This window comes from Nicotiana sylvestris, chromosome 1, assembly GCF_000393655.2.
Source record: "Nicotiana sylvestris chromosome 1, ASM39365v2, whole genome shotgun sequence".
Taxonomy (NCBI): domain Eukaryota; kingdom Viridiplantae; phylum Streptophyta; class Magnoliopsida; order Solanales; family Solanaceae; genus Nicotiana; species Nicotiana sylvestris.
This window is the reverse complement of record NC_091057.1, coordinates 47,985,510-48,011,510: the sequence shown is the minus strand read 5'-3', so window position 1 is coordinate 48,011,510 and position 26,001 is coordinate 47,985,510. Positions and strand designations below refer to the sequence as shown.

General features: G+C 39.0%; 1 protein-coding gene across 1 annotated transcript; it reads right to left on the bottom strand.

Moving 5' to 3' along the window:
- Positions 1–18,331: 18,331 nt before the first annotated feature.
- On the bottom strand, positions 18,332–22,415 carry LOC104237654 (PWWP domain-containing protein 5-like). Its single transcript, XM_009791837.2, has 3 exons — positions 22,345–22,415; positions 20,564–21,505; positions 18,332–19,905 (listed from the first exon to the last, which is right to left on the bottom strand). The coding sequence occupies exons 2-3, from the start codon at positions 21,129–21,131 to the stop codon at positions 19,472–19,474; spliced, it is 1,002 nt and encodes a 333-aa protein (XP_009790139.1). The 5' UTR covers positions 21,132–21,505; positions 22,345–22,415; the 3' UTR covers positions 18,332–19,471.
- Positions 22,416–26,001: the final 3,586 nt, after the last annotated feature.

Below are 26,001 nucleotides of genomic sequence, written 5' to 3'. Positions count from 1 at the left end.
TGAACAATCGTCGCCAACTCTAGATCGTGCAAAGGATAATTCTTCTCATAAATCTTCAGCTGGCATGAAGCATATACAATAACTCGCCCCTCCTGCATCAATACACAACACAAACCAACACGTGAAGCGTCACAATATACCATATACATCAAAGAACCAGAAGGCAACACAAGAACTGGTGTCGTAGTCAAAGCTGTCTTGAGCTTCTGAAAGCTCGCCTCACAATCATCGGACCAATGGAAAGGAGCACCCTTCTGGGTCAATCAAGTCAGAGGTGATGCAATAGATGAAAAGCCCTACACAAATCGCCTGTAGTAACCTGCTAACCCCAGGAAACTCTTGATCTCGGTCACTGAAGTAGGACGTGGCCAACTCTGAACTGCCTCAATCTTCTTGGGATCCACCTTAATACCCTCTCCTGACACAATATGCCCCAAGAATGCCACTGACTCTAGCCAAAACTCACACTTGGAGAACTTAGCATATAGCTTCTGCTCTCGCAAGGTCTGAAGCACTACTCTCAAATGCTACTCATGCTCCTTCAGGCTACATGAGTATATCAAAATATCATCAATGAAGATAATGACAAAGGAATCAATATAAGGTCTAAACATCCTGTTCATCAAGTTCATAAACGCCGCTGGGGCATTAGTCAGGCCAAAGGACATCACCAGAAACTTATAATGGCCATATCTGGTACGGAACATAGACTACGGAACATCTAAGTCCCGGATCCTCAACTGATGGTACCTTTATCTCAAGTCAATCTTAGAGAACACCCTAGCACCCTACAACTGGTCGAACAAATCATCAATGCGCGGCAACAGGTACTTGTTCTTGATGGTAGCCTTGTTCAACTGGTGGTAATCAATGCACATCCGCATAGTCCCATCCTTATTCTTTACAAACAACACTGGTGCACCCCAAGGTGACACACTGGGTCTAACAAACCCCTTTTCTAACAACTCCTCAAGCTGCTCCTTCAAAACTTTTGGAGCCATACGGTACGGGGGAATAAATATAGCTTGGGTACCTGGAGCCAAATCAATACAGAAATCAATATCGTGATTTGGTGGCATGACAGGAAGATCAGAAGGAAACATATCGGTGAACTCCCAAACTACTGGAACTAAATCAATCGTCAGAGACTCTGCGGTGGTGTCCCGAACATAAGTAAGATAATCCAAACACCCCTTCTCGACCATGTGCCGAGCCTTCAAGAAAGAGATAACCCGACTAGATGTATCAATTGTGGAACCCTTCCACTCCAACCCTAGAATCGTCAATGCAACAGTCTTGGCATGGCAATCAAGGACGGCGTGGTATGGGGATAACCAATCCATGCCTAGAATGACCTCAAAGTTGATCATATCAAGCAACAGGAGATCTGCTCTAGTCTCGAAACCACAGAATGTGACCGCACAGGACCGATAGATCTGTTCCACAACCACAAAATCGCCCATGGGAGTGGATACATGGACAGGAGTGCCAAAAGGCTCAGGAGCAATAACCAGAAAACAAGCAAACAGAGAGGATACATATGAATAGGTGGACCCTGGATCAAATAATACCGAAGCATCTCTACCACAGACAGAAATAATACATGTGATAACAGCATCTTAGACCAATGCATTTGGTCTGGCCGGGTGGGCATAGAATCTGGTTGGAGCACCAGCTGGCTGGCCTCCACCTGATTGAGCAGTAGCTGGCTAGCCTCTCCCTGTCTAGCCTCCACCTCTAGGACGGCCTCTACCACTCTGTCCCCTACCTCTAGGCGACTGAGAAACCGGTGCTGGAATCATAGGCTGTTGACCCTGCTGTATTGCCTTGCCCCGAAGCCTGGGGCAGGTTCTCTTCATGTGACCTGGATCTCCACACTCATAGCAACCTCTCGGCACCATAGCCTGCTGTCCGGAAGCTTAGCCCTGATGGCCTGAATACCCACCGGAGGAACTTGGAATGGCTAGAGGGCGATATGAACTCTCTGGCGTAGCACTGGAATAGGAACCAGAAGAACCCTAGGGACCTGAATGTCCACTAGAAGAACCCTGAATAGCTGGCGAACGATAAGAACTCTCTGGTATGGCACTGAAATAGGGGCGCGCTAGAGCACCCCGAGCAGGTGGTGGTGCTGAATATGGGGGCATGCTGGGCTGACACCTCCCAAACTGACATCTACCCCTAGTCGGGGCACCTCTGAACTCTCCGGAGAATCGGGCCCTCTTGTCCAGTTGCGCCTGCTCTCTACCTCTCAGACGGTAGCCCTCAATCCTCTAGGTCTAGATACCATCTCCTTTAGGATTTGAAAACTTAGAAGAACAAGCCACAAACAATGAATATCCCTAGTAGGCTATGCTTTATTTGCATCATGTGCATTGGATTTAGCGGGACTCGGCACAGGGGTCGGGCCCATCTAGGATAGGTACCAATTTTTCAGACCAACATGTTCATTTTTCTGTGCTACATGTAACATTATTTGGTGGGCTTTACTGAAATGTTGACTGGCTTTGGGTTAGATTGATTGAACGGAGGAGAGAGAAAAAGAAAATTTCCCTCAAGTTTTCATAAAGTACCCATTTTATTTTAATATAAAATTTTGAAGGATTTTGGTGTGTAAAATTACAATTATCAAAATAGTTTTTTTAGTTATTTTAATAAAACTACGCGGGTTTGATTCTCAACGGATGTGAGATACGTAGGCAACCTTCATCAAGTTCAACCCCATTTTAAAAAAAAAGGTGTCTATGGACTATTTTTTTTCTTTTCAAATAATAATAATAATAATATAGTCACTTTATCAGTTTTATCTCTTTTTGACCAGTTTTGCCCTTGCGTCCGGTCTTTTTGTCGAAATAGCCTTGAAACTTTCTTTGGAAATGCAAAATGGAGGCCAGTTTATTTTTTTTATTTTTATGTTCACTTGTTTTTACTAAAATAGTCATTTTGATATTTTTTTTTTTAATTTCATGATTATTTTACTAATTTAACCATTTATTTTAGTCCCAAAGTTTGGTTTTTATTTTTTATTTTATTTTTATAGAGTCAAACCCGAGAAATCGGATTTTTATGTCAATAATATATTTGATTAAAGCCTAACCCCGTATCTGGGTAAACAGGTACATCATGAGTGGAGAAAGAGGTATGTCTGAAAAGAGGCCCAAATCAGAAGGGATTCCAGATTTTCTATTGTTGATCAGATACCACAATTGTTGTGGGATTGGTGGAGAAATTTTAAGGAATATGAGCGAAACCAGATAAAGAAGTACTTGGGACATTTGGTTCACATGATGACGATCAAGCCTAGGAGGGATGTGATCGAAGCTTTGATTCCGCACTAGGATCCTGAAAATAATGTGTTCCATTTATCGACTGGGAAATGACTCCGACCTTGGAGGAAAGTGCCCATTTCCAGGGGTGGGGTCGCAATCTTTGCCGCCAAAGGCCCATAGTACCAAAAAATATGAAGGAGGGTAAGTTTTTGAAGCTCTTGAATATAAATTACGGACAATACGAAGGTTTAGGAGGCAAGTGGGTTAAGTTGGGATTTCTGTTTCACTTGTACGACCTAGAATGCAATTTTGAAAGGAATGTGGGAAAACTGAAATCAAAGGAAAATAAAGAAACATGGAAGGTTCACAGAAGGTTTGCATTTATGGTTGCTTTTTTGGGGCGTGTAGTTTTTCCGGAAAGGGAAGGACGCATTGACACCCGCTTGACAGGTGTAGTTGAGGCTCTGGACTCAAAAGGGGATGATTATACTTTGGTCCCTATGATTATTTCTTGCATTTTTTGTGCCTTAACTAGATGTAAATTGGGCGCATGAAACTTTGATGGCTGCAACATTTTGTTACAGATATGGTTTTTGGAGCATTTTTATCGTCATCCTACGATCACTAATTTTAGTAAGCTCTAGCCCAATCACACTTATGGTCACTAGAAAAGAATTGACAAATGTGATTTACCAGAAGGAATTGACGCTTGGAAAGAACTACTTCTTACTTTGTCTGCCAAACAGATCACATGGAACTACTATTGGTTTTCCTATAAAGAGGTCATTTGTGAATCCGCATATCATTCTTATTTGGTAATCATAGGATTGGATGGTGTTCAGCCCTATGATCCACTTCGGGTAATACGCCAATTTGCTCGACGACAAGAGGTGACACCAACCCGAGATATGATCAAGTTCTGTTATGATTTTGGTAAAGATCAACCTCATGATAAAGAGAAAATTATGAAAATTTGGTATGCAAGTAAAGTCTCGGAGTTGAATGAGATGGTAGAAGATCGAGATCGTGAAGAGGTGATCCCTGAATATATTACTTGGTTTCATGATCCTTCGTTGTTTAGAGATAGGCCTGAGGGGTCGAACAGAAGGAGAAATGATCAAAGGACTATAGAAAAGCTGAAAGAGGAATTGGAGCATGCTCAGATGACCATAGCCAAGCAACAAGCCTAGCAGCAATCCGGAGTTGCTCAGATTCATTTAAATATTGAGAAAGATTATCAATCTGCCTTGCGAGTCAAGGATACAGATTTAAAGCATACTAAAAATGAGGCAGTCTGCTTAGAAGAAGAACTAGCAAACACGACTGGTTTAGTCAGAAGAGTTGAGGCGGAAAAAAATGCTGAAATATATAAGTTGCAAGAAGACTTGAGTATCATTGAAGAGGATGCGCACCAGCAACAACTGGAGTTCGATCAGCAGAAAGATCAGTTTGAAACAGAAATGGCCCACTGGATACGCTCAAAGAGTCAACTTTATGCACAATTAGAAGAAATAAAAAGGCAGAAGAGGGGTCATCAGCATGCAGATTTTTGAGGCAGAGCGGTGTTAGTGGATGATTGAGAGAGGTGTGTTAAACCATCGCATTGAAGAATATGAGGGACATGAGGCTCAGATGGGGCACGCCCTCAACACTACCCAGATGTGGTTGCAGAATTGTCATGTGAATATGGGGCAAGCCAGAGAGCAGGTACTTCGATTGGTAGAAAAAGCAGCATATATTCATGATGATCATCACTATCTAAACAATGAGAAAGTTGGTCAACAGGCATGTGTCATCGCCCCACAGTTGCCAGCGGTATTTCAAAATCTGTACAAGACTTTGGGGGGAGAGTGGAGGCCAAGAGATGCAGACCATTGATGATATCAGTTTAAGCAAGAAGATCATTGAAGATTAAATTTTTAGTGTAGTCCATTAGTTCTTAGTTTCATTTTTATTTGTCGCATTTTTAATTTTATATTTGGAGTCTTTTATTCTTATCAAAGTTTGTTTTATTCTAGTTATGTTTATGTCTTTAGAGTTAATAGAGTCAGCTTGTATATATTTCCTTTTCTCTCATTGTATATAAAAAATTGACTGAAAATGAATGAAAAATATTTTAGTTTGTTTTATTTTTATAAAAAAATAATTGAAAAATCATCAAAATTGTCATTATTTCCCCTGAACTACGTAATGGTCTGATTCATGTGGTGTCATGATACGTAGGCAATCCTCATCGGATGCGATCATAGCCATAATTAATCTGGAAAAAAAAATGAGATAAAAAAAGAAGAAGAGAAAAAACATTAAATTCACAAGGAAATAAATCAATAAGTCGGGATGAAGCATGAAGCCTTTCAAGCTCATTTTAGAAATGAAAATGGCATTAGGTGCATGACATACTATGTGTGATTAATATCTGCAAAATGTCTAACTCTAACACGTTTGTTGTTTATTATTTAAAAAGATAAAGTTAAACAGAGGTGGTTGATTTATGATTTAAACTGGCGACTCACCCTTACAACACGAGATCAAAAGGAAAAAAGAGAATGGCAAACAACAGTGAGAATGAGTCAGATAATGATGATGTCCATGGATAATTGGTCGAACAAAGTTCGGGACTGGTTGAAGAAGTAAGAGTGTTGAAGCAACAATTGGCAGAGATGTACCAAGCTTGGGTGAATGGACAGGCACCGCCCCTACTACCCATAGGGCCTTCAGATAATCTTCATAATGTGTCAGTTTCAAATCAAGTGCTCATCTCCATATCAAGTAATCCATTGTACCAACCAGGTGTTACATCTTGCATTTTCATACGTTAAAATTTCGCTTTCAGTTAACTGACATAGACTCGGGGATGATATCATCTTGACATTAACGTACTTATGCTATTTATAACAAACGATAAATAAGTGTTATGAAGGATAAAGGGGTACACGGATTAAAAAAAACGAGTTTCGTTGAAAGTAGCCTATTTGGAATAAAATAGGGGTCGATCGATAATACCCGATAATTATGAACTAGTATCATGCAAGGTACCATATAACCATGGTAGTATAATATATAAAGTACATATGAAGTATTTTAAAAATAAATAGAATTTTAAGTAATTTATGGTAATTTTTAAATTATGCAGGCAATTGATTAATTACCGGGTAACAGAACATTACCCAGTTAACTAATAAGCGGACAAAACTTAACTAATTATGCCCAAAAAACATGGCACAAAGCCACTAATCAAGAAGAATGACTCATTAGTAAAGTAACTTAACTAAATATGACTTAAGCTTAAAGTCTTAGTAAGACTTGTAAAATCTTATTCATGTAGACAATACGTCCTTAGCTTCAATTCATGTCTTTGGCTTGAAATCAAAAACTTGGAAACAGAAATCATTTCGTCCAAATTCTTAGCTAAAAAATTCAATTGAAATTTCAAAGAGCAACCACAATTTCGTTTTTGAATTTCAAGATATTCAAGCAGAATTTCGTTCAACATATTTCACAGAAGTAGAAGCTTTATTCCGTTCAAATAATTCCAGGAACAGGTATGTTAAGGACCTCCCTTCTTTCTTTTAGCATGGTCCAAATTATACTAAAGAAACAAGCAAATGCACATAAATTACTCTATTCATAGAAATACTAAGGGTGTCTATATTCTTTATTCCCCATGTGAATTATTATTATCTTCTGTTCATGGGTCTCGGAATAATACACAGTTGAAAAAGTTTATCCGGAAGGAATATTGAGATTATTACGTATTTTTCATGCATTTCACTCATGTGCATTGACCCATGATCAGATGGCGTTATATACGCATATATATGTAAATATATGTATATGGGATATGGGAAAAGGTTACGGCGTTATATATGCACCACCACCTGATCAGCTGGTATATGTTGATGGTGTTGCCCATAGTACCCGAGATGATATGATGGGATGCCCTCAGTGGCTTGATGATATTATGTACACTCATATCTATGCATGGCGACATTTATATGCACGTGCATGACATTATAAACGTTTCAGAATTTACAAAGTTATTCAGATTTAAAGATGTGTTTCCTTATTCCATATTTCATCTATGTCTTTTATGTACTAATTTTCATTCCTTACATACTTAGTACATTTTTCGTATTGATGCCCTATTTCACGGGGCCTGCGTTTCATGCCCGCAGGTGCAGGTAGGCAAGCTGACGGTCCCCCTTCTTAGGATCTCTAATCAGCGAGAGTTGGCGTGCTCCACTTGATCTGAAGCTGCTTTTGATTTTGGTACGATACGTTTGTATATATATATATATATATATATATGGGTATAACGTGACTCAGTCCCGTCTTTGTACAGTTATGTTTTTATTAGAGGTTTATGGACAGTATGTCTAGTTGGGCTGAAAGTGGCCTTGTCGGCCTTCAGTTTTGAATGTATAGTTGTCTATAGCAGCCTTGTCGGCTCACCTACTGTATCCTGCAGGTATATGTACATATGCCTTGTTGGCAGGTTTCCTTCATATATGTTATTTTTGTAATTCAACAGATATTATTCAGATTTATATCTTAGACGCATGCTTAGGGGGGTTTGACAGGTAGGACTCAGGCACCCGTCGTGGCCCATCAGTTTGGGTCATGACACCAGGATTCAGTCCGAGCATTAACCTTCCCACTATCCCCAGTACCTCCATTCCATGTCCTCCAACTGCAACCTTCAGAAATGACCCACCTTCTGTACCCATTATCCCTAGTTTCACCATTCCTCAACCGGCTCTCGCTCAAAAACTCAACAATGATCCACAGCTGAATGCTCATGATGCCCAACATTACTCTCCAGAACTGACTGTCAAGGTTCCATATTCATACAAGCACACTCCTCAGAACATGTTCTCAGTTGAGATCGAAAAGCCCGACAAGAATATGGAACAAGAGGAAATAACTAGAAAAATAAAGAGCTTGGAACAAACCATGAGAAATATACAGGGTTTGGCAGGTGACAAGAGTGTTTCGTTTAATGATCTATGCATGTTCCCCCATGTCCATTTGCCACTGGGCTTCAAGACCCCTAAGTTTGACAAGTATGACGGGCATGGTGATCTTGTTGCCCATTTGAAGAGGTATTGTAACCAGCTGAGGAGAGTATGAGGCAAAGAAGAATTACTCATGGCTTATTTTGGGGAAAGTTTAATAGGAATTGCTTCGGAGTGGTTCATAGATCAAGACATCTCTCACTGGCACGTTTGGAACGACATGGCTCAAGATTTTGTCCAACAATTTTAGTACAATATTGATATAGTGCCAGACCACTCCTCTCTCGTCAACATAAAGAAGAAACCAGCAGAAAGCTTTAGAGAATATGCAATCAAGTAGAGAGAGAAGGATGCTAGGGTCAAACTACCAATGAAAGAGGCAGAAATGATTGACTATTTTCTCCAAGCTCAGGATCCTGATTACATCCATTATATGTTGGCCGCCATTGGTAAACCTTTTGCTGAGGCGATTAAGATTAGGGAAATAGTTGAGAATGGCATGAAGTCGGGCAATATTGTAAGTCAGGCAGCCCTTAAGGCGACCACACAAGCAATTCAAAACAGGTTAGGCAGTTTCGGAAATCAGAAAAAGGAGGAAGGATTCATGATGGCATCTGGGTTTGGGGGAGTTCAAAGAGGAATAGTTCCTTCTTATGTGCAATTCCAGCAAGAACAATCCAATTCTCCTCAACATTACTATCCGCCCCAGGGTCCCCGGTACTCTGTTCCCCCATAATAATATAGAGTGTTTAATGCTCAGGCTTATGCTAGGACTCCCAATCACCAACAATGGAGGGCACCAATTCCTCAAGGCTCCCGTCAACTTCGGTCGAATTTTCAGATGCCATATAATCCTCATCCCCGACAGGAATATGTGAGAGAACAAGAGACAAAGAAAGAGTTCACCCCAATTGGAGAATCGTATACAAGCCTATTTTCGAAAGTTGATGCAGTTGAAGTTGATTGAACCTATCATGTCGCGTTATGTGAATCCAAATTCAAAAGGTTTTGACTCCAATGCAAGATGTGAGTATCACTCTAACACCCAAGGTCATAGTAGCGAAAATTGTTGGACATTAAAGAAAGCCATTGAAAATTTGATTGAAGCAAAGGCAATTGTGGTGACAAACAATAAGGATACTCCTAATATCACAAACAATCTGCTCCCAGCTCATGATAATACACATTTTATTGGGATGATTTGGGATGATCGAGATTGTAAGCAGTTTGGCAAGACAGAGATAGTTGTTGGAACCATAGGGCAAGAGCCAAAAGTGATAGTAAGCCCGCCACAATTGGCACCGTTGATTGTGAAAGGTGCGAGTTCTAGTTCAAACTTGGCAGGTTCTGAAAAAATGGTTCTCTATGTCCTTGGAAGCAAAAAAAGGTTGAAGTTCAATTAGGTGGTCCAAAGCATTACATCTCTAGGGGCGTTCAAAAGATTGTTCCGAATAATGGTTTGAGAAATATAACAGAGCCAGTTGTGATCCGACCTGTTGCACAACTCCCAGTGACAAACACAAAAGCTATTCCCTGGAATTATAACAAGACTGTCATGACATACAAAGGAAAAGAGATAGTGGAAGAAATAAATGAAATGGGGGGCTTGACCCGCTCTGGAAGGTGCTACTCACCAGAGGAATTGAGAAAAACTAAGCAAGCCAGGGAAAGTCACTTGCTAGTGAAAGAACCCGTTGCAGAAAAAGAAGCTGAGGAATTCCTTAAGAAGATGAAAATGCAAGACTACTCAATCATTGATCAACTAAGGAAAACCCCTGCTCAGATATCTTTGTTATCTCTGCTTTTGCACTTGGAATAACATCGACGTGTGTTGATCAAAACTTTGAATGAGTCATATGTCTCAGAAAAGACAACGATGAATCAGCTAGAAAAAATGGCTAAAAGATTCTTTGAAGTGAATAGAATTTCTTTTAGCGATGATGATTTGCTTGAGGAAGGGTCTGGTCACAATAAAGTTTTGCATCTTATGGTCAAATGTGAAGGGCATTACGTAAAAGGAGTCATGATTGACGGAGGCTCAAGTGTAGATGTATATCCTCTTTTGACTCTACAACAGCTGAACATTGACACTAATAGAATTCGAACTAGTAATGTTAGCATCAGAGCTTTTGATGGTTCAAAAAGAGACACTATTAGGGAAATCAAACTCACCATGACAATCGGCCCGGTTGACTTTAACATTGTCTTTCAAGTGTTGGATATGAAAATTTCCTATAATTTTCTTCTGGGAAGGCTGTGGATCCATATGGCCAGAGCAGTACCATCCACCCTACATCAATTGGTCAAATTCGAGTATGATAGGCAAGAAATTGTTGTTCATGGGAAGGACGACTCATCCGTCTATAATGACCCGTCCATTCCATGTATCGAGGCCAAGGAAGGATGTGAATCCATCATATATCAATCATTTTAGGTGATTGATGTAGACCAAGTGGAAGAAGGAAAACCAATTCTGCGTCCTCGTCTTTCAGCCACATCTATGATGGTAGCTTCGCTGATGTTGAGGAATGGCAATGAACTAGGAAAAGGATTAGGATCCTCTCTGCTAGGAATTGTGAACCCCATTGCTCTCTTTTCAAAGAAATATACCTCTAGCTTGGGTTTTAAACCAACATCAGCTGACATAAACATAGCCAAGGCCCGCAAAAAGAATGGTTGGAATTTGCCCAAACCAATCCCTCACATTGCCTACTCTTTCTTCAAGCCACAATTTGAAGAAGTCCAAAATTATTCTACTCAGGATGACATTGACGAAGTTTGTTAGGGTCTCAAGGAGATATTCTATGAGATCAATATGGTCCAAGTTGGTGAGGGACCCAGTCGTGCAAGTGTTCAGCTGATTGATCCAGAAACCTAGCTCAATAACTGGGAAGCAACTCCTCTTCCCATCAGGAAGGAGTCTTGGTAGTCTGTTTTGTTGCTTTTTTTGTATTTGGATTATTTTAAGGGTTGTAACCAGATATTTTAGTTTAATTGCTTTTCTTTGATATTAATCCTTCTATCCTTTCAAATTCAATGAAATGAAGTTCCAGTTTCATATTAAAATTTTGTTTTTTCATTTCCCTAATTTTTGTTAATTTCTTATCATTTTCAGTTTCGTTAATGCTGGCCTTAAAAACATGACATGCACGCGAAATCATGCCCAGATCTTAAAAAGTTGTCTAATCTCGAAATAATGAATCAAGAAGTTGAGTATGATGAAGATGATGATCTTAAGGAAATAAAAAGGGAATTGGATCAATTTGAGAATAAGCCTAAGGCTAACTTAAATGAAACTGAGGCAATTAACCTGGTAAGTCCTGAAGAAACTAGAGAAACAAAAATAAGCATTCATACTGAACAAAAGAGTAGAGATGCCATAATTCAAGTTTTGTTCGAGTACAGAGATGTATTTGCTTGGTCGTATGATGACATGCCAGGTTTGAGTGCCGATTTAGTGGTTCATAAGCTTCCCACATATCCTAATTTTCCACCAATCCAGCAAAAACAAAGTAAGTTTAAGACAAACATGAGTGACAAGATTAAAGAAGAAATCACGAAACAACTAAGTGCGAATGTGATCAGGGTCGTTCGATATACCACATGGTTAGCAAACGTTGTGCCAGTTCTAAAGAAGGATGGGAAAATCAGAGTTTGTGTTGACTATAGGGAATTAAACAAAGCAAGCCCAAAGGACAACTTTCCCTTACCCAACATTCATATCCTTGTTAACAATTGTGCTAAACATGAGATCCAATCTTTTGTGGATTGTTATGCCGGATATCATCAAATTTTGATGGATGAAGAAGATACAGAAAAGACCGACTTCACCACTCCATGGGGAACTTATTATTATAGGGTCATGCCATTTGGTTTGAAAAATGCAGTGGTAACTTACGTGAGGGCCATGACTATCATATTCCATGATATGATGCACAAAGAGATTGAAGTGTACGTTGACGATGTGATCATTAAGTCCAAAACACAAGATGACCATGTGCAAGACTTGAAAAAGTTCTTTGAAAGGCTACGAAGGTACAATCTCAAACTCAATCCAGCCAAATGTGCATTTGGAGTTCCTTCTGGGAAGCTTTTGGGTTTTATAGTTAGCCGAAGAGGCACTGAATTAGATCCCTCCAAGATAAAGACCATTCGAGAGCTGCCTCCCCCGAAGAACAAAATAGAAGTCATGAGTTTACTCGGGAGGTTGAACTATATCAGCAGGTTCATCACACAACTTACAACTACATGTGAGCCCATTTTCAAGTTGTTGAAAAAGAACGCCGCTATTAGTTGGACAGATGAGTGCCAAGAAGCTTTTGATAAGATCAAGGAATATATATCAAATCCCCCTATTTTGATCCCGCCGGAACCTGGTAGGCCTCTGTTTTTATATCTGTCAGTAATGGATAGTTCCTTTGGTTGTTTTCTGGGTCAACATGATGCCACAGGAAAAAAGGAACAAGAAATCTATTATTTGAGCAAAAATTTCACCACTTATGAGGCCAAATACACCTTTTTGGAAAGGACATGTTGCGCCTTAACTTGGGTCACCCAGAAGCTTAAGCATTATCTTTTGGCCTATACAACTTACCTCATATCCCAAATGGATCCCCTAAAGTACATCTTTCAGAATACTCAACAGCCAGACTGGCAAAGTGGAAAATCTTGCTCACAGAGTTTGATATTGTTTAGGTCACCCATACGGCCATGAAGGCACAAGCTTTGGCTAATCATTTGGCAAAAAATCCGGTTGATGATGAGTATGAATCTTTGAACACATACTTCCCAGATGAAGAGGTTAATTTAGTTGAAGAAGCAGTCCAAGATGACAGTCAAGTTTGGAAGCTATACTTTGATGGGGCTGTCAACATCAAAGGCATAGGGATTGGGGCAATTCTTGTATTACCTACTGGGCAGCATTACCCTGCTACGGCGCGACTTCGTTTCTTCTATACAAACAACACGGCAGAATATGAAGCTTGCATCATGGGTCTGAACATGGCAATAAACCTAAATGTGCATGAACTGTTGGTGATGGGAGATTCAAATTTGCTTATTCGGCAGGCTCAAGGTGATTGGGAGACTCGAGACATCAAGCTCATTCCATATAGACAATGCATGTAGGATCTTAGCAAAAGGTTCAAGTCCATCGAGTTCAGGTATATTCTCAGGTTTCACAATGAATTAGTTGATGCCTTGGCCATCCTGGCCTCAATGCTTCCATATCCGAGTAATACTCACATTGACCCATTAGAAATTCAAATTCGGGATCAACATGGTTATTGCAATACTATTGAAGCAGAACTAGATGGTGAACCATGGTACCGTTATATCATACAGTATCTGAAAACAAGAGAATATCCAGAACATGCTAATAAGGATCAAAAGAGAACTATTAGGCGACTCTCTAATGGTTTCTTTTTTAGTGGGGAAATTCTATACAAAAGAACTCCGAATTTGAATTTGTTGAGATGTGTGGATGCCAAAGAAGCTAAAATGATTATGAATGAGGTGCATTTGGGAGTTTGTGGTCCGCACATGAATGGATATGTTCTAGCAAAGAAAATCCTTCGGGCGGGATATTATTGGCTAACTGTGGAATGAGATTGCTTTCGTTTTGTTCGCAAGTGCCACCAGTGTCAGATTCACAGTGATTTGATTCACTCACCTCCTTTAGACTTATATCCTATGTCGGCTCCTTGGCCTTTTGTTGCTTGGGGAATGGATGTCATTGGGCTAATCGAGCCAAAGTGGTTGCGATTGATTACTTCACCAAATGGGTGGAAGCTATTACATTGAAAGCAGTTACCAAGAAAGCAGTAGTAGACTTTGTTCACTCTAACACCATCTGTCGTTTCGGTATTCCAAAAACTATTATTACAGATAATGCTGCTAATTTGAATAGTAATTTGATGAAAGAGGTATGCGAACAATTTAAAATTGAGCATCGCAATTCTACTCCTTACCGGCCCAAAGCTAATGGAGTTGTTGAAGCTGTGAATAAGAACATCAAGAATATTCTTAGGAAGATGGTCCAAGGGTCTAGACAATGGCACGAGAAACTGCCTTTTTGCTCTTTTGGGATACCGAACAACTGTCTGTACATCAATTGGCGCAACACCCTACTTATTGGTTTATGGCACTGAAGCGGTCATACCTGCTGAAGTTGAGATTCCCTCTCTCCGAATCATTGTTGAAGCAGGAATTGAGGACACTGACTGGGTCAAGTCCCGAATGGAATAGTTGAGTTTAATTGATGAAAAGCATTTGGTAGCAGTTTGTTTTGGTCAGTTATACCAACAAAGAATGGCACGCGCTTACAATAAGAAAGTGCGCCCAAGGAAATTTGAGGTAGGACAGCTTGTTTTAAAACGCATCTTTCCGCACCAGGAAGAAGCAAAAGGAAAGTTCGTCCTGAATTGGCAAGGTCCTTACCTCATCAAGAAAGTATTGTCAAAAGGAGCTCTACACTTGGCAAATATAGAAGGAAAGATGGTTGATATACCCATCAATGCAGATGCGGTCAAGAGATACTATGTTTGACATGCCTCTGTCACGAGCCTCATTTATATGTTAACACTGATCATTCTCGCTATCATTCTAATGGCCAGGGATATTAACATTGTTTCTATCACGAGCCTCATTTATATGTATATAATTCTCAGGTTGGGATGACGAAAGGCTATCATTCTCGCTACCCAAATACTGGTCAACCCTAGTTAGACCTTTGAAGCCTTGTTTATATTTCTTTGTTTTTCCCTCTTTTGGAACCAATGTACCTAATCAAAAAAATCATCAAAACAAGTTCATGTTAATTGAACTACGTCCGACCTGATTCCGAAAGGATACATAGGCAGCCTCACTCTGGGGTTCGGTCACACTGAAATAAAAATCCACATTTCCCAGTATGCAAAGAAACTGGGGCATGATTTTATTTTATTTTTTGACGGTTTTTCCGTCAAAATGGTTCCAAAAGTTGTAATTCAGTTGAATAGTTCTTTTTACCTCTCCCTTTTAAGATCTTCTGATCAGCTTTCGAGGATGCTAAGTTGGTGTATTACGGTGATGCCTCAGCCATTGTAAAAGAAAAATGAGAGAGTCTTATTGGTGAAAACCCTCACGGGCACTATAAGGCAATAGTGAGTTGAGAGAAAGGCAAATGAGAGAGGTCAATTGGTGAAAACCCACAAAGGGCATCATTGATCGATTTAGGCCTTCATATATCCCGGCACAAGCATGGTTAAGACAAAGAACTCAGTTTCAAAGTGAAGTTTACAACAGATTTCGAGAATTAGACAATTCAAACTGATGGGGCATCCAATCCAAAATGCATGTCATGTTCATTGAAGTCTGCATATTCCTCCAGATAAGTCCTTTGTTATTTTCCCCCCTGAAAAGGACGCTTCTTGATTAAGTTGTAATACCTATTATTTCACCTTCTTGTTTTCTTTCGCATTACTTTCTTGAGTCCCTTTCAGTCTAATTTTGTTAAAGCAAAGCAAAGAAAATATCGCAAAATTGGTTACAGTTTCCCCGTTATACGAAGAAAATTTCTGGGCATAAACAGTATGGGCAAAGGCATAAAGCCATCATTGATTTTCCCTGACGAGAAAAAGACTTGAAGGACTTAACAATGTTTCAGGGTTCAACAAAAGTTACTCAGTTAAAGTTGTTTTGGGGAGCAAGGTTGTTTTCACCATAAACACAAATGGTGACAGGAGCAAAATAGTCAGGATCTCTCAGCAATTTGTACGACCATTGATAGAGCCAGCTGTTCTAACAAGTGCAACGAACACTAGGTCAAGTCGCCCAAGAGATCAAGGCCACAAACTGACCATCATTTTAAAACTAACGAATCTTTCTTTGTTTAGAACATGAACAGAACAATTTTAGGAAACAGTTCGTGGAAGGACGAACATCACCAAGTGAAGTTCTCAAATCCTTGATTTCTTTCTAATATACATGTAATCGTGTTACGAGCCTCATTTATATGTAATCCATGTGTGTTCTTAAGTTATGCATTTGAATTTTATTTTGGTTTTGCTCTTAAAAGAGTCTAGAAAATAATTTTAGAAATTTGGATTAAACCTTGCGAACGGCCTATACACCCACTTCAATAAACATGCAGAAAAAAGTTTTAATACCAAAAGATGATCCTTCTTTTCTATATTCAACGAAATATTTGGCACCAATAGGATAATTGTCCCTGAACAAAGGAGTCAACATAATGTAGGTATCGGATAATCGGGCGGGAAACAAAAAAACATAATGAAAGCTAATCAAAGCTGTAAGCTATACATGCTAAGCTCATCCATTCAAGAATCTACAAAGAGTTGTACAAATATATATATATATATATATATATATATATATATATATATATATATATATATATTTGTATTATATCTGGAGAGAGAAAAAGATATATAGTACACCTGATCGAATAAAGCATTTTGGAGGTGTCCAAGGTTTGTCAATTGAAAACAGTATCCCTTCTTTGAGCCTTTACACATTAGCACTCAGTGATGAAACTCAATTTGTCCCAAATTGACGCGCTATGGACGGATAGAAAATTGTTGATTCCTTGCAGCATTACTATATAAACTCATCCACAATAAACATGTTGGGCGATGCGTTCGAACCATCGAGCCATGCTGAATTTAAGATTCTAAAAAGCCAATTTTTGCTAGCACCTACTTTTGGGAACGATGAAATTTTGAAAGAACCAACTTCCGTAGGACTTTTTTCCCTTTGATAATCCATTTGACTGCCAAAAAAACAAAATATCTGCAGTAGACCACATAAGGAAGATCCATACCATTTTCATCCTTCACTCGTTGATCCATAGCTCCTCCACAAAACTTGGCGAAACAAGACTTTCAATGTACTGATTAAACCTAAATCCACAGCCATGATGGAATTGAATCTCAGAATGCTTGAAAGTGTTATGTGTTGAATTATACAGCAATAAACCTGAATCATATTGCAGTAAAATTTCATCATTGTGGGAGATGTATGGAAATTGGCGAAATCTAAATAACTGTAGAATAAGGGATCGAAGCCACCTTAGTCCATGACTCCACAAAACCATACACCTTCATTACCCATACATCCATCTGGACCAAGTCGCACGTATAAGATACACATAGATTACCTCCTAAACTCCCTATATCCCAATTTAAACTAGCATCAACAAGATCGGGCACTGCTACATTTTTATATGTCTCATCTACCAGGTTTAACGAAAGAATAAACCTTGAATCATTCATATCACTTTCATCACTAGCATGACCAACAATCCAATGAAGTGTTCCATTTACAATTAATGTATATTGAATAATAAATAACAAATACCTCATATATACAAATATATATATATATTTTATGTTAAATATACATAAAATATTTATATATTAAATAAATAATACATACACCAAATATGTATAGAATTATATGTAAGATAGTTTGTTATTCACAAGTTGGGAAGTGGGATTATTCCCGCATCGGAAAAGAGAAGGCCTTTTTGGAGCCTTTTAAGCACTTGTCCCTTTTATGTCTTTGATTTAGGACACATACTAAGTACACTATATATTTATATATTATATAATATATAATCAAAGATTTGGACTTGGACATCCAAGCTTGGGCATGGGCCGGGTCAGATCCAAAAGTTAATATTTTATTTTGTGACAGAAAAATCAAATTTATTTGAATTTTAAATTCAAAATTCGAATAAATAGTTATGTCTGTTATGAAAGGGTCCAACAAGACTTCTTTTCTGAAAGAGTCTGTTGGTTGCCTATAAATACACAAGAATTTCCAACGAAGTGGTATAGAAAATCACAAGTATTATTGCAGGCTTTGTTGTATCATGAAGAGAATCGTTTTGTATTTCCCTAAATTAGTATACATGCGATAACTCTTTAAGGACGGCCGATTTTCACGCCTCAAAGCCATTTTTGTTTGTTATTTTCTAACATTATATATTTGGGCATTCATAAAACATTAAACCTGGCTTTAGTTATATTAGAGAATGGTACTGGATAGTTTTCATTTTCTTCAAACAACCTACAATGGTACTGGACCAAAACTAGAAAGTCATGAAAGTAGACCACAAGGGCATGATAGGCCTGTTTCACGAGGACTTTTTTTTCGAAAGAGAAACAAAGCAACAAAAGAAAACTAGTTAGAAATCAAGCGAGGGAATGAAACCCCAACATCTTCCACAATTTGAGTTAACCCCAACAACCTACAATGAGAACAAGTTGTATGCTCTTTTCTTCTTCTCATTGTGCATGCTCCATCAGTATACTGTATAGTTTATCATTCATTTGAGTTAACTCCGGTTGCTGAACTGGTTCTGTGACCCAAAATGTCATTGCACTTCTGGAGAAGGTTGGACAGCTGAAGCGACAAATCTGAACTGTTAATGGCACTGAGATTTTGTTGATAATGACTCTTCCATACCTCATCCATGGAATATTTCCTGTTAATGGCCGCAACAGTCTCATCCAATCTACCAACTTTGCACTTGTACTGAATGCTAGAAGAAACAGGACTTGAAGCACACACGACTTCAGAAAGGACCTCTTGACAGTTTTCACCACCAATATTGACTTTTACAGAAGATGTGTCAACCGTTGGATACTCACAAAGTATGGAGTTGCTATTCGCGTTACCTTCGGGAGATGCTTGTTCTTCTACATCAGACCTGCACTTAGAATTTTCCTTGGGCAACTCCCTCGGTAATGACTTCATCTCAGACTGCATAGGCAATGTTGATTGGATGTTAATGTCAGTCCCTTCTTTGGGTGTCAAAAAGTTTTTGGTCACCACACTTCTTTGTCATGCGCAAGGACTTCAACCCCCTCAACTCTTCTTTCCTAGTCATACGTTCTTGGCATTCCAAGAGTGTCCGCTTTTTGTTGGTCGTCTCATGTTCATCTGGACAACAACTCTTTTGGTAAAAGGTTGATCGAAATTGCTTCAAAAGTGTCAATGCACCAGTAGCATTTCCCAGTTCTGCTCCATAAAATGGATCACATGCAACAGCTAGCAAATCGGACAAAAGACTACCATCTCGTGGAGTAGTGTAGTCATTAACCTTGTTATTTTTCTTCTTTTTGCCAGTTTCTCTATTTTTCAGACAACAGGTCCTGCCAGTTCCTCCACCTGCTTTTGCTACTACATTGTCAAAGGTAGCATCTTTCTGAAACTTACCTTTCTGCCACTGGTCAACATCCTCTTCCTTTTAATTTCTCCTTTACATGACTCCTTTTCCTTTTCTTTGTTTACAGACGCATCAAGAGGAACAGTAGGGAATTTGAGATTTTGCAATTTCTCTATTGTAATCATGTTAGGCACATTGAGTGCTTGGGAACTTTTAGATTCATCCAGTATTTTTGGTACCTCTGATCTTCTCTTTTTCCTATAAACTGGAGCGTTATCCTTGTGTTTATAATGTAGAGCAGCAGGTCCTGATCTCTCTGATGCAATATCAACACAAAGTTTTGCCACAGTAATACTATTATTCCTCTCTAAACGAGCTATTTCAGTAGATGTTACAAATACTCTTGGTCCATTTGAGGCTGCAGCTTCTAACTGAGCACCAACAGTACCTGCAGGAATTTACAAAATTTAGCATATCTACCACAAAATTTTCAGCTCGTCAATAATAGTAAGCAAATAAATCATTGTGTTATTTATTTAAATATGGAATACTAGTGTGTATCCTAGAACAATAAATAGCCAGTAGAATGCACGATAAATTTGTAGAAACTAAAATTGGTCAATTGAGTAAACACTTATGAGGCGACAGCAAAAGCAAAATAACCATGAAACCAATTTTGGTACAATACAATGATGGAAAAGCTGAGTGCCCAAACAGGTATGGTGGATGCATATAGGAGGGACATGTTGTTAGTCCACAAGGAAATTACGTTCATAATAGATTAACGTATGCTTGCTCTTGTCCAGATATTGATCTTACTTAATGATTGACTGAACAAGCACATCAAAATTTATAGCTCGGCATTATGCATCCATTTTATGCTTCAGAAAAAATCTGTTTGTAAGGACAAAAAAATGCAAATTTCAACCAAGCTTGATCTTAAATCTTATCAATATACAGTCTCGATATAGTTGACTTGATTAGCATCTGAATTTTCTCAGGGGATGCAATCAAGAAGAGGATTTTGTTCCTCACATAAACGGAAAAAAAAAAAAAGTACAAAAGTCTAGAAGACAAACTATGCCAGAGGAAATATTGATTGATACCTTTAAGTTGATTTCCGTCTTTTGAAAATTCTGCAAGATACTCTGAGCTTGAGTCTTTCACTCCAAATGCCTGACCATAAGTCTCATCATCTTTTTCAAATTCATCAAACGCCTGATCATAGGTCTCATCGTTTTCTTCAAAAACTGCTTTTCTGTAAGCAGTAACCTTTGCACTGTTAATTATCCCATAAATATTCAGCAAAGATCTTGGAGACGTGGCCAACTTCTTTACGAATGAAAACATCCCATGTGGCTGGAAACCATCTCTACAATTTTTAATCCACTTCGATGAATAAATAGCCCCAGGTTCATACCCGCTCACATCAACTTCGTAAAGCCCTTCAGTTCTTGCAAGTCGAAAATTACTAGGGTGCCGGCAGAAGCAAGTCAATCCAAGTGCAGCTCTCCTTTTCAGCTCATCAATAGCTTCTTCAACTGCCACACTGAAAGTTTGAAGTTTTGATATCTTTGACTTCTCCTCAAAATGAGATTCAAAGGGGATGACTTGATCGTGATCAAGCCACGCATAACTGTCATCACCAAAAAAAGGGAACTGGAATTGAACCATCTCTTTTTGTGTGCCCTAGTGGAGAAAGTGCTAGACTCTCATCGTATATTTGCGCTGGCCACCATGGATGAGCCATTACCTTCCCCCAAACAAGGTCTCTGGGGCCTACTATATTCTTTCGACTCTTTGATTCTTTTTCTTTTAAGACCCTCATACTAGTTTGCTGATTTTCTTCAGCACAATCAGTACAGAATTTCTCTTTCTGGACACCCATCGATGATATCAAATTGCTACTGACTGCATTTTCAATATTAGCAACCAATTTGGTAGTTTCATACTTATCAGGTCCAGTACCCCTAAGCTCAACCTGACTGTACACATCTACAGAGCCAGATTGTGTTCTATTTGATTTTTCACTTTCCATTTTCAGCAAACTGCAGTTAAACAAAGAATTAGAACTTCCCTTAACGTGACAGCTTACCAATCCTTATTCAAATAGCATGTATCGGTAAAGTTAGCATAGTTGCTTTTAGAGAACAAGCAAATCAAAACCCTTAAAAAAAAATTGGAATCTCCTCCAAACACATTTAGTTTCTTTCATCAATCCATGATCAAAAGGTAATGAAAAATAACCATTGCTTGCATTAAGGTCTAACCAAAAACAACCCTGAAGAAAATGCTCAAACAAACAATACTAAGATATACCCACACAAGAAAGCTACAGAATCACATCATAAAATAAAGCAAACAACCCCCCCCCCCTTTTTAGCAAACAAAACCCCTGACGCCCAATTTCATAGAGTTTTTTTTTTCTTATCATAAAACTGCAACATCACATGCAGAACTAAAAAAACCCTTAATCCCAATTTTATAGCACTTCCACTGTAGTTTTTCTTAATAAATACTAGAAATAAGCATTAATAAAATGCGAAATAGCAGAAACAGAACCAAAATATTAGTATGTAAAATACTACAATGGCGCTTTTTTAAGTACTCCCTTTTTTTAGCATAAGAAAATGGAATTAGCAGAACAAGAAAAACACAGATACATATTCTTCTCTTAAAAAAAACAAAGCAAAATGTGAGCTAAAACAAAGGAAAAAAGCAATAAGAACCAGCTTAGAAAGCTTAATAGAAGTAAAACTAGGCTTTTTTTAACTTTTAAGAACAACCCACAAAATCATTTCTCAAATATTTCATGTTAGAGAGTAAAACTTGGCGAAATAACAGTTGGGGAAAACCCCCAAAAAAAGAAAAGAAAGCGCACACACACCTTTGGAACTCAGAGCATTCACCACTTTTTTTCCTTCTTGTTTTTCCTTGTATATACACACAAATACATATGTTTGTTTGTATAAGAGAAAAGAGAACACAAGGTATGAATGGGGTGACTGAAAATGGAGGTGCAAATGTTCTGTGTTTGGTTCAGTCTGTTGTACGTATTATTACAGTATTACTGCATCTGTATTCCTAGCAGCCTATAGTTGCCGCTTTCGTACAGAAATATTATATTTGCCATTTTAGGAACTAACGTGGCACCATCTCATTGATCCTGATTTATAACCTTTTTGGTTTCCATCCAAACCTCTTTAAATTCTGAAGTTTTTTATAAGTCATTTCAAATACAACAACAACCCGGATCCCATAAGTGGGGTTTGGAAAGAGTAGTGTGTACGCAGATCTTACCTCTATCCCGAGGGGTAGAGAGGCTATTTTCGATAGACACTCGGTTCAAGAAAATGAAAAGAGACAATACATCAGTATCATCAATCAAAAAAACTCATAGAAATAATAACAACATCACAAGAACCAGTAAATAAATAGAAAGCAAAATTAATTACCAATAAATAAGGTCTAACACTATAAAAACGGAAGAGTAGTGTAAACACAATATTGACCACTAGCAGTCTAAGACTAAATCCTATCAGCCTAGCCTCACACTGGTAGACTAAATATGCTCAACTACCTCCTAACCTACAACGTTAATGCTCGACCTTTACAGCTTCCTATCGAGTGCCATTTCCTCGGAGATCTGAAGCCTCACCATATCTCGCCTGATCACCTCTCCCTAATACTTCTTAGACCGCCATCTACCTCTCCTCGTACCCACCAATGCCAACTGCTCGCACCTCCTTACCGGGGCATCCAAGCTTCTCCTCTGTATGTGCCCGAACCATCTGAGCCTCGTTTCCCGCATCTTGTCATCAATGGAAGCCACGCCCACCTTCTCCCGAATAACTTCATTCCTAATCTTATCCATCCTAGTATGCCCGCACATCCACCTCAACATCATCATTTCTGCTACTTTCATCTTCTAGACATGTGAGTTCTTAACTGGCTAACACTCAGCCCCATACAACATGGTCGGTCTAACCACCACTCTATAAAACTTACCTTTGAGTAGCGGGGGCACTTTCTTGTCACACAGGTCTCCAGATGCTAATCTTCATTTCATCCACCCCTGCCCATATACGGTGTATGACATCCTCATCGATCTCCTCATCCCCCTAGATAATCGACCCAAGGTATTTGAAACTGCCTCTCTTAAAAATGACATGTGATCCAAGCCTCACGTCCATGTCTGCTTCCCTCGGCTCGACATTGAACTTGCACTCAAGATATTCCGTCTTCGTCCTGCTTAACTTGAAACCTTTATACTCAAGGGTTTATCTCCAAACCTCCAGCCTCTCGTTAACACCACTCCGCGTCTCGTCAACCAGAACAATGTCATCAGCAAATAACATATACCATGGCACCTCTCCTTGAATATGGTGTGTCAGTGCGTCCATCACCAGGGCAAATAAAAATGGGCTGAGTGCAGATCCTTGATGTAACCCTATAACAACCGAAAAATGCTCAGAGTCGCCTCCTACTGTGCTAACCCGAGTCTTAGCTCTATCATATATGTCCTTAATCGCCCTAATGTAAGCAATCAACACACCTTTAGCCTCTAGGAATCTCCAAAAGACCTCTCTAGGAACCTTGTAATGCGTTTACAGTACCTTAGCTTTATATTTTTATGATCTAACAAACTTACTGTCAAAGAACCAGATAAGGGACTTGACACACTTGGTACACAACTCAATCAATAGACTCTAGCTAATGTGAGTTGCTATGGCTTTAGAAGATAAAGAATTAACATAGGGACCTGATCCCCTTGGGGTTTCTTGACAGTCGTACGAAGTCAACTGTCAACAGCTGGAAAGTGATTGCTTGCACTGACGCAAACAGTGCAGCACGGTACAACAGTCGCTCCCCATTAACCAACCAAGCGATTACATCATTCAAGTGATGTCATCTAAGTTGTATTAACAAAGAACATTACAACAAAACATCACTTGAACACTTGAGAAATTATTCAAGCACTCCAAGCATCTGACAATCAAGCATTCAATTGTCAAGTACATCAAGAACAAAGTACAACACTACTCCAGACCAGGTCCTACAACAAGTTTATTGTATGTCCTTAGTTGAGTTGTAACTTTGTAATTGTTCTTCATTGTAATTCCTACTTTGCTTATCTAGAAACTTCATTTAGGAACCCCTTGAAAACCATAAACCTTTAGTGTTTGTGTCGTGACTAGAGTTAGTCATGAGTTGAAGTCTTTGTAATATGTGTATTTCAAAGTGGCTTGTAATAGGTGTATGACAAGTTAGGGAGGAATTAAGAGTTTAATTCATAGATTGCATAGGTTGTAATCTAAAGATTGCTAATAGTGAAGTTGAAATCCTACAGTGTAGGTCGTGATTTTTTATCCCATTGAGCAGGGATTTTTCCACATAAAAGTTTCATATACCATACTGTTGCATTAGTATTATCTGTGGAAACCTATATAGGACCTGGTCTCTATATAGTTTGGTTGACTCATATATTCTATCAATTGATATCAGAGCGGGTTCTTTCTATCAGGTTAACACCTAGAAAGGATCCTTATGGCTGCTCCACCAAACTTCGAAGAGGGTCAGTCTACCTATAGACCACCTAGGTTTAATGGGCAATACTATGGGTGGTGGAAGACAAGAATGCATGACTTTATCATGACAGAAGATTCCGAGTTGTGGGATGTTATTTGTGATCTATGTCCCAACAAAGAAGGTCGAAGACCCTCCTATGGCGATGCCAAAGACTAGGAAAGAATACAATGGTGCAGATAGGAAAGTTATGGAGAAAAACTTTCGTACCAAGAAATTCTTGGTGTGTGGCATAGGACCTGATGAATACAACAAGATCTCAGCCTGTCAATCCGCCAAAGAGATATGGGAAGCTCTACAAACAACACACGAGGGAACCACTCAAGTAAAGTAATCTAAGATTGACATGCTCACCACTGAGTATGAGCTCTTTAGAATGAAGGATGATGAATCCATTTAAGACATGCACACTCGATTCACTTCCATCATAAATGAGCTACACTCGCTTGGTGAAATCATTCCTAGAAACAAGCTCGTGAGGAAAATTCTCAGTGTCTTGCCCAGTTCATGGGAGAGTAAAGTGGATGCCATTACTGAAGCAAAACATTTACATGAGTTGACTATGGATGAGCTAGTTGGGAATCTAAAAACCTATGAAATAAAGAAGAAGGACATTGAAAGAAGAGAACCAAAGAAGGAAAAAAACCTGGAACTCAAGGCAGAAAGCAATGACTCAAGTGGCGAGGATAATGACATGGCTTACTTAACCTGAAGGTTTCAGAAAATGGCTTGAAGAAATGGATGTATACCAAATAGGGGCAGCTCCAGCAAGCCAAAGAATTATGACCTGTGTCATAAGTGTGGAAAGCCAGGGCATTTCATCAAAGATTACCCTCTCCTGAAGAAAGAACACTTCAAACACAACTCTAACAAAGCAGTCAAGAGGAACCCGGTTCCTGATAAATGCTTCAAAAGAAAGAACGCCGCTGACAATGTTGTGAAACAAGCTCTTGCAGCA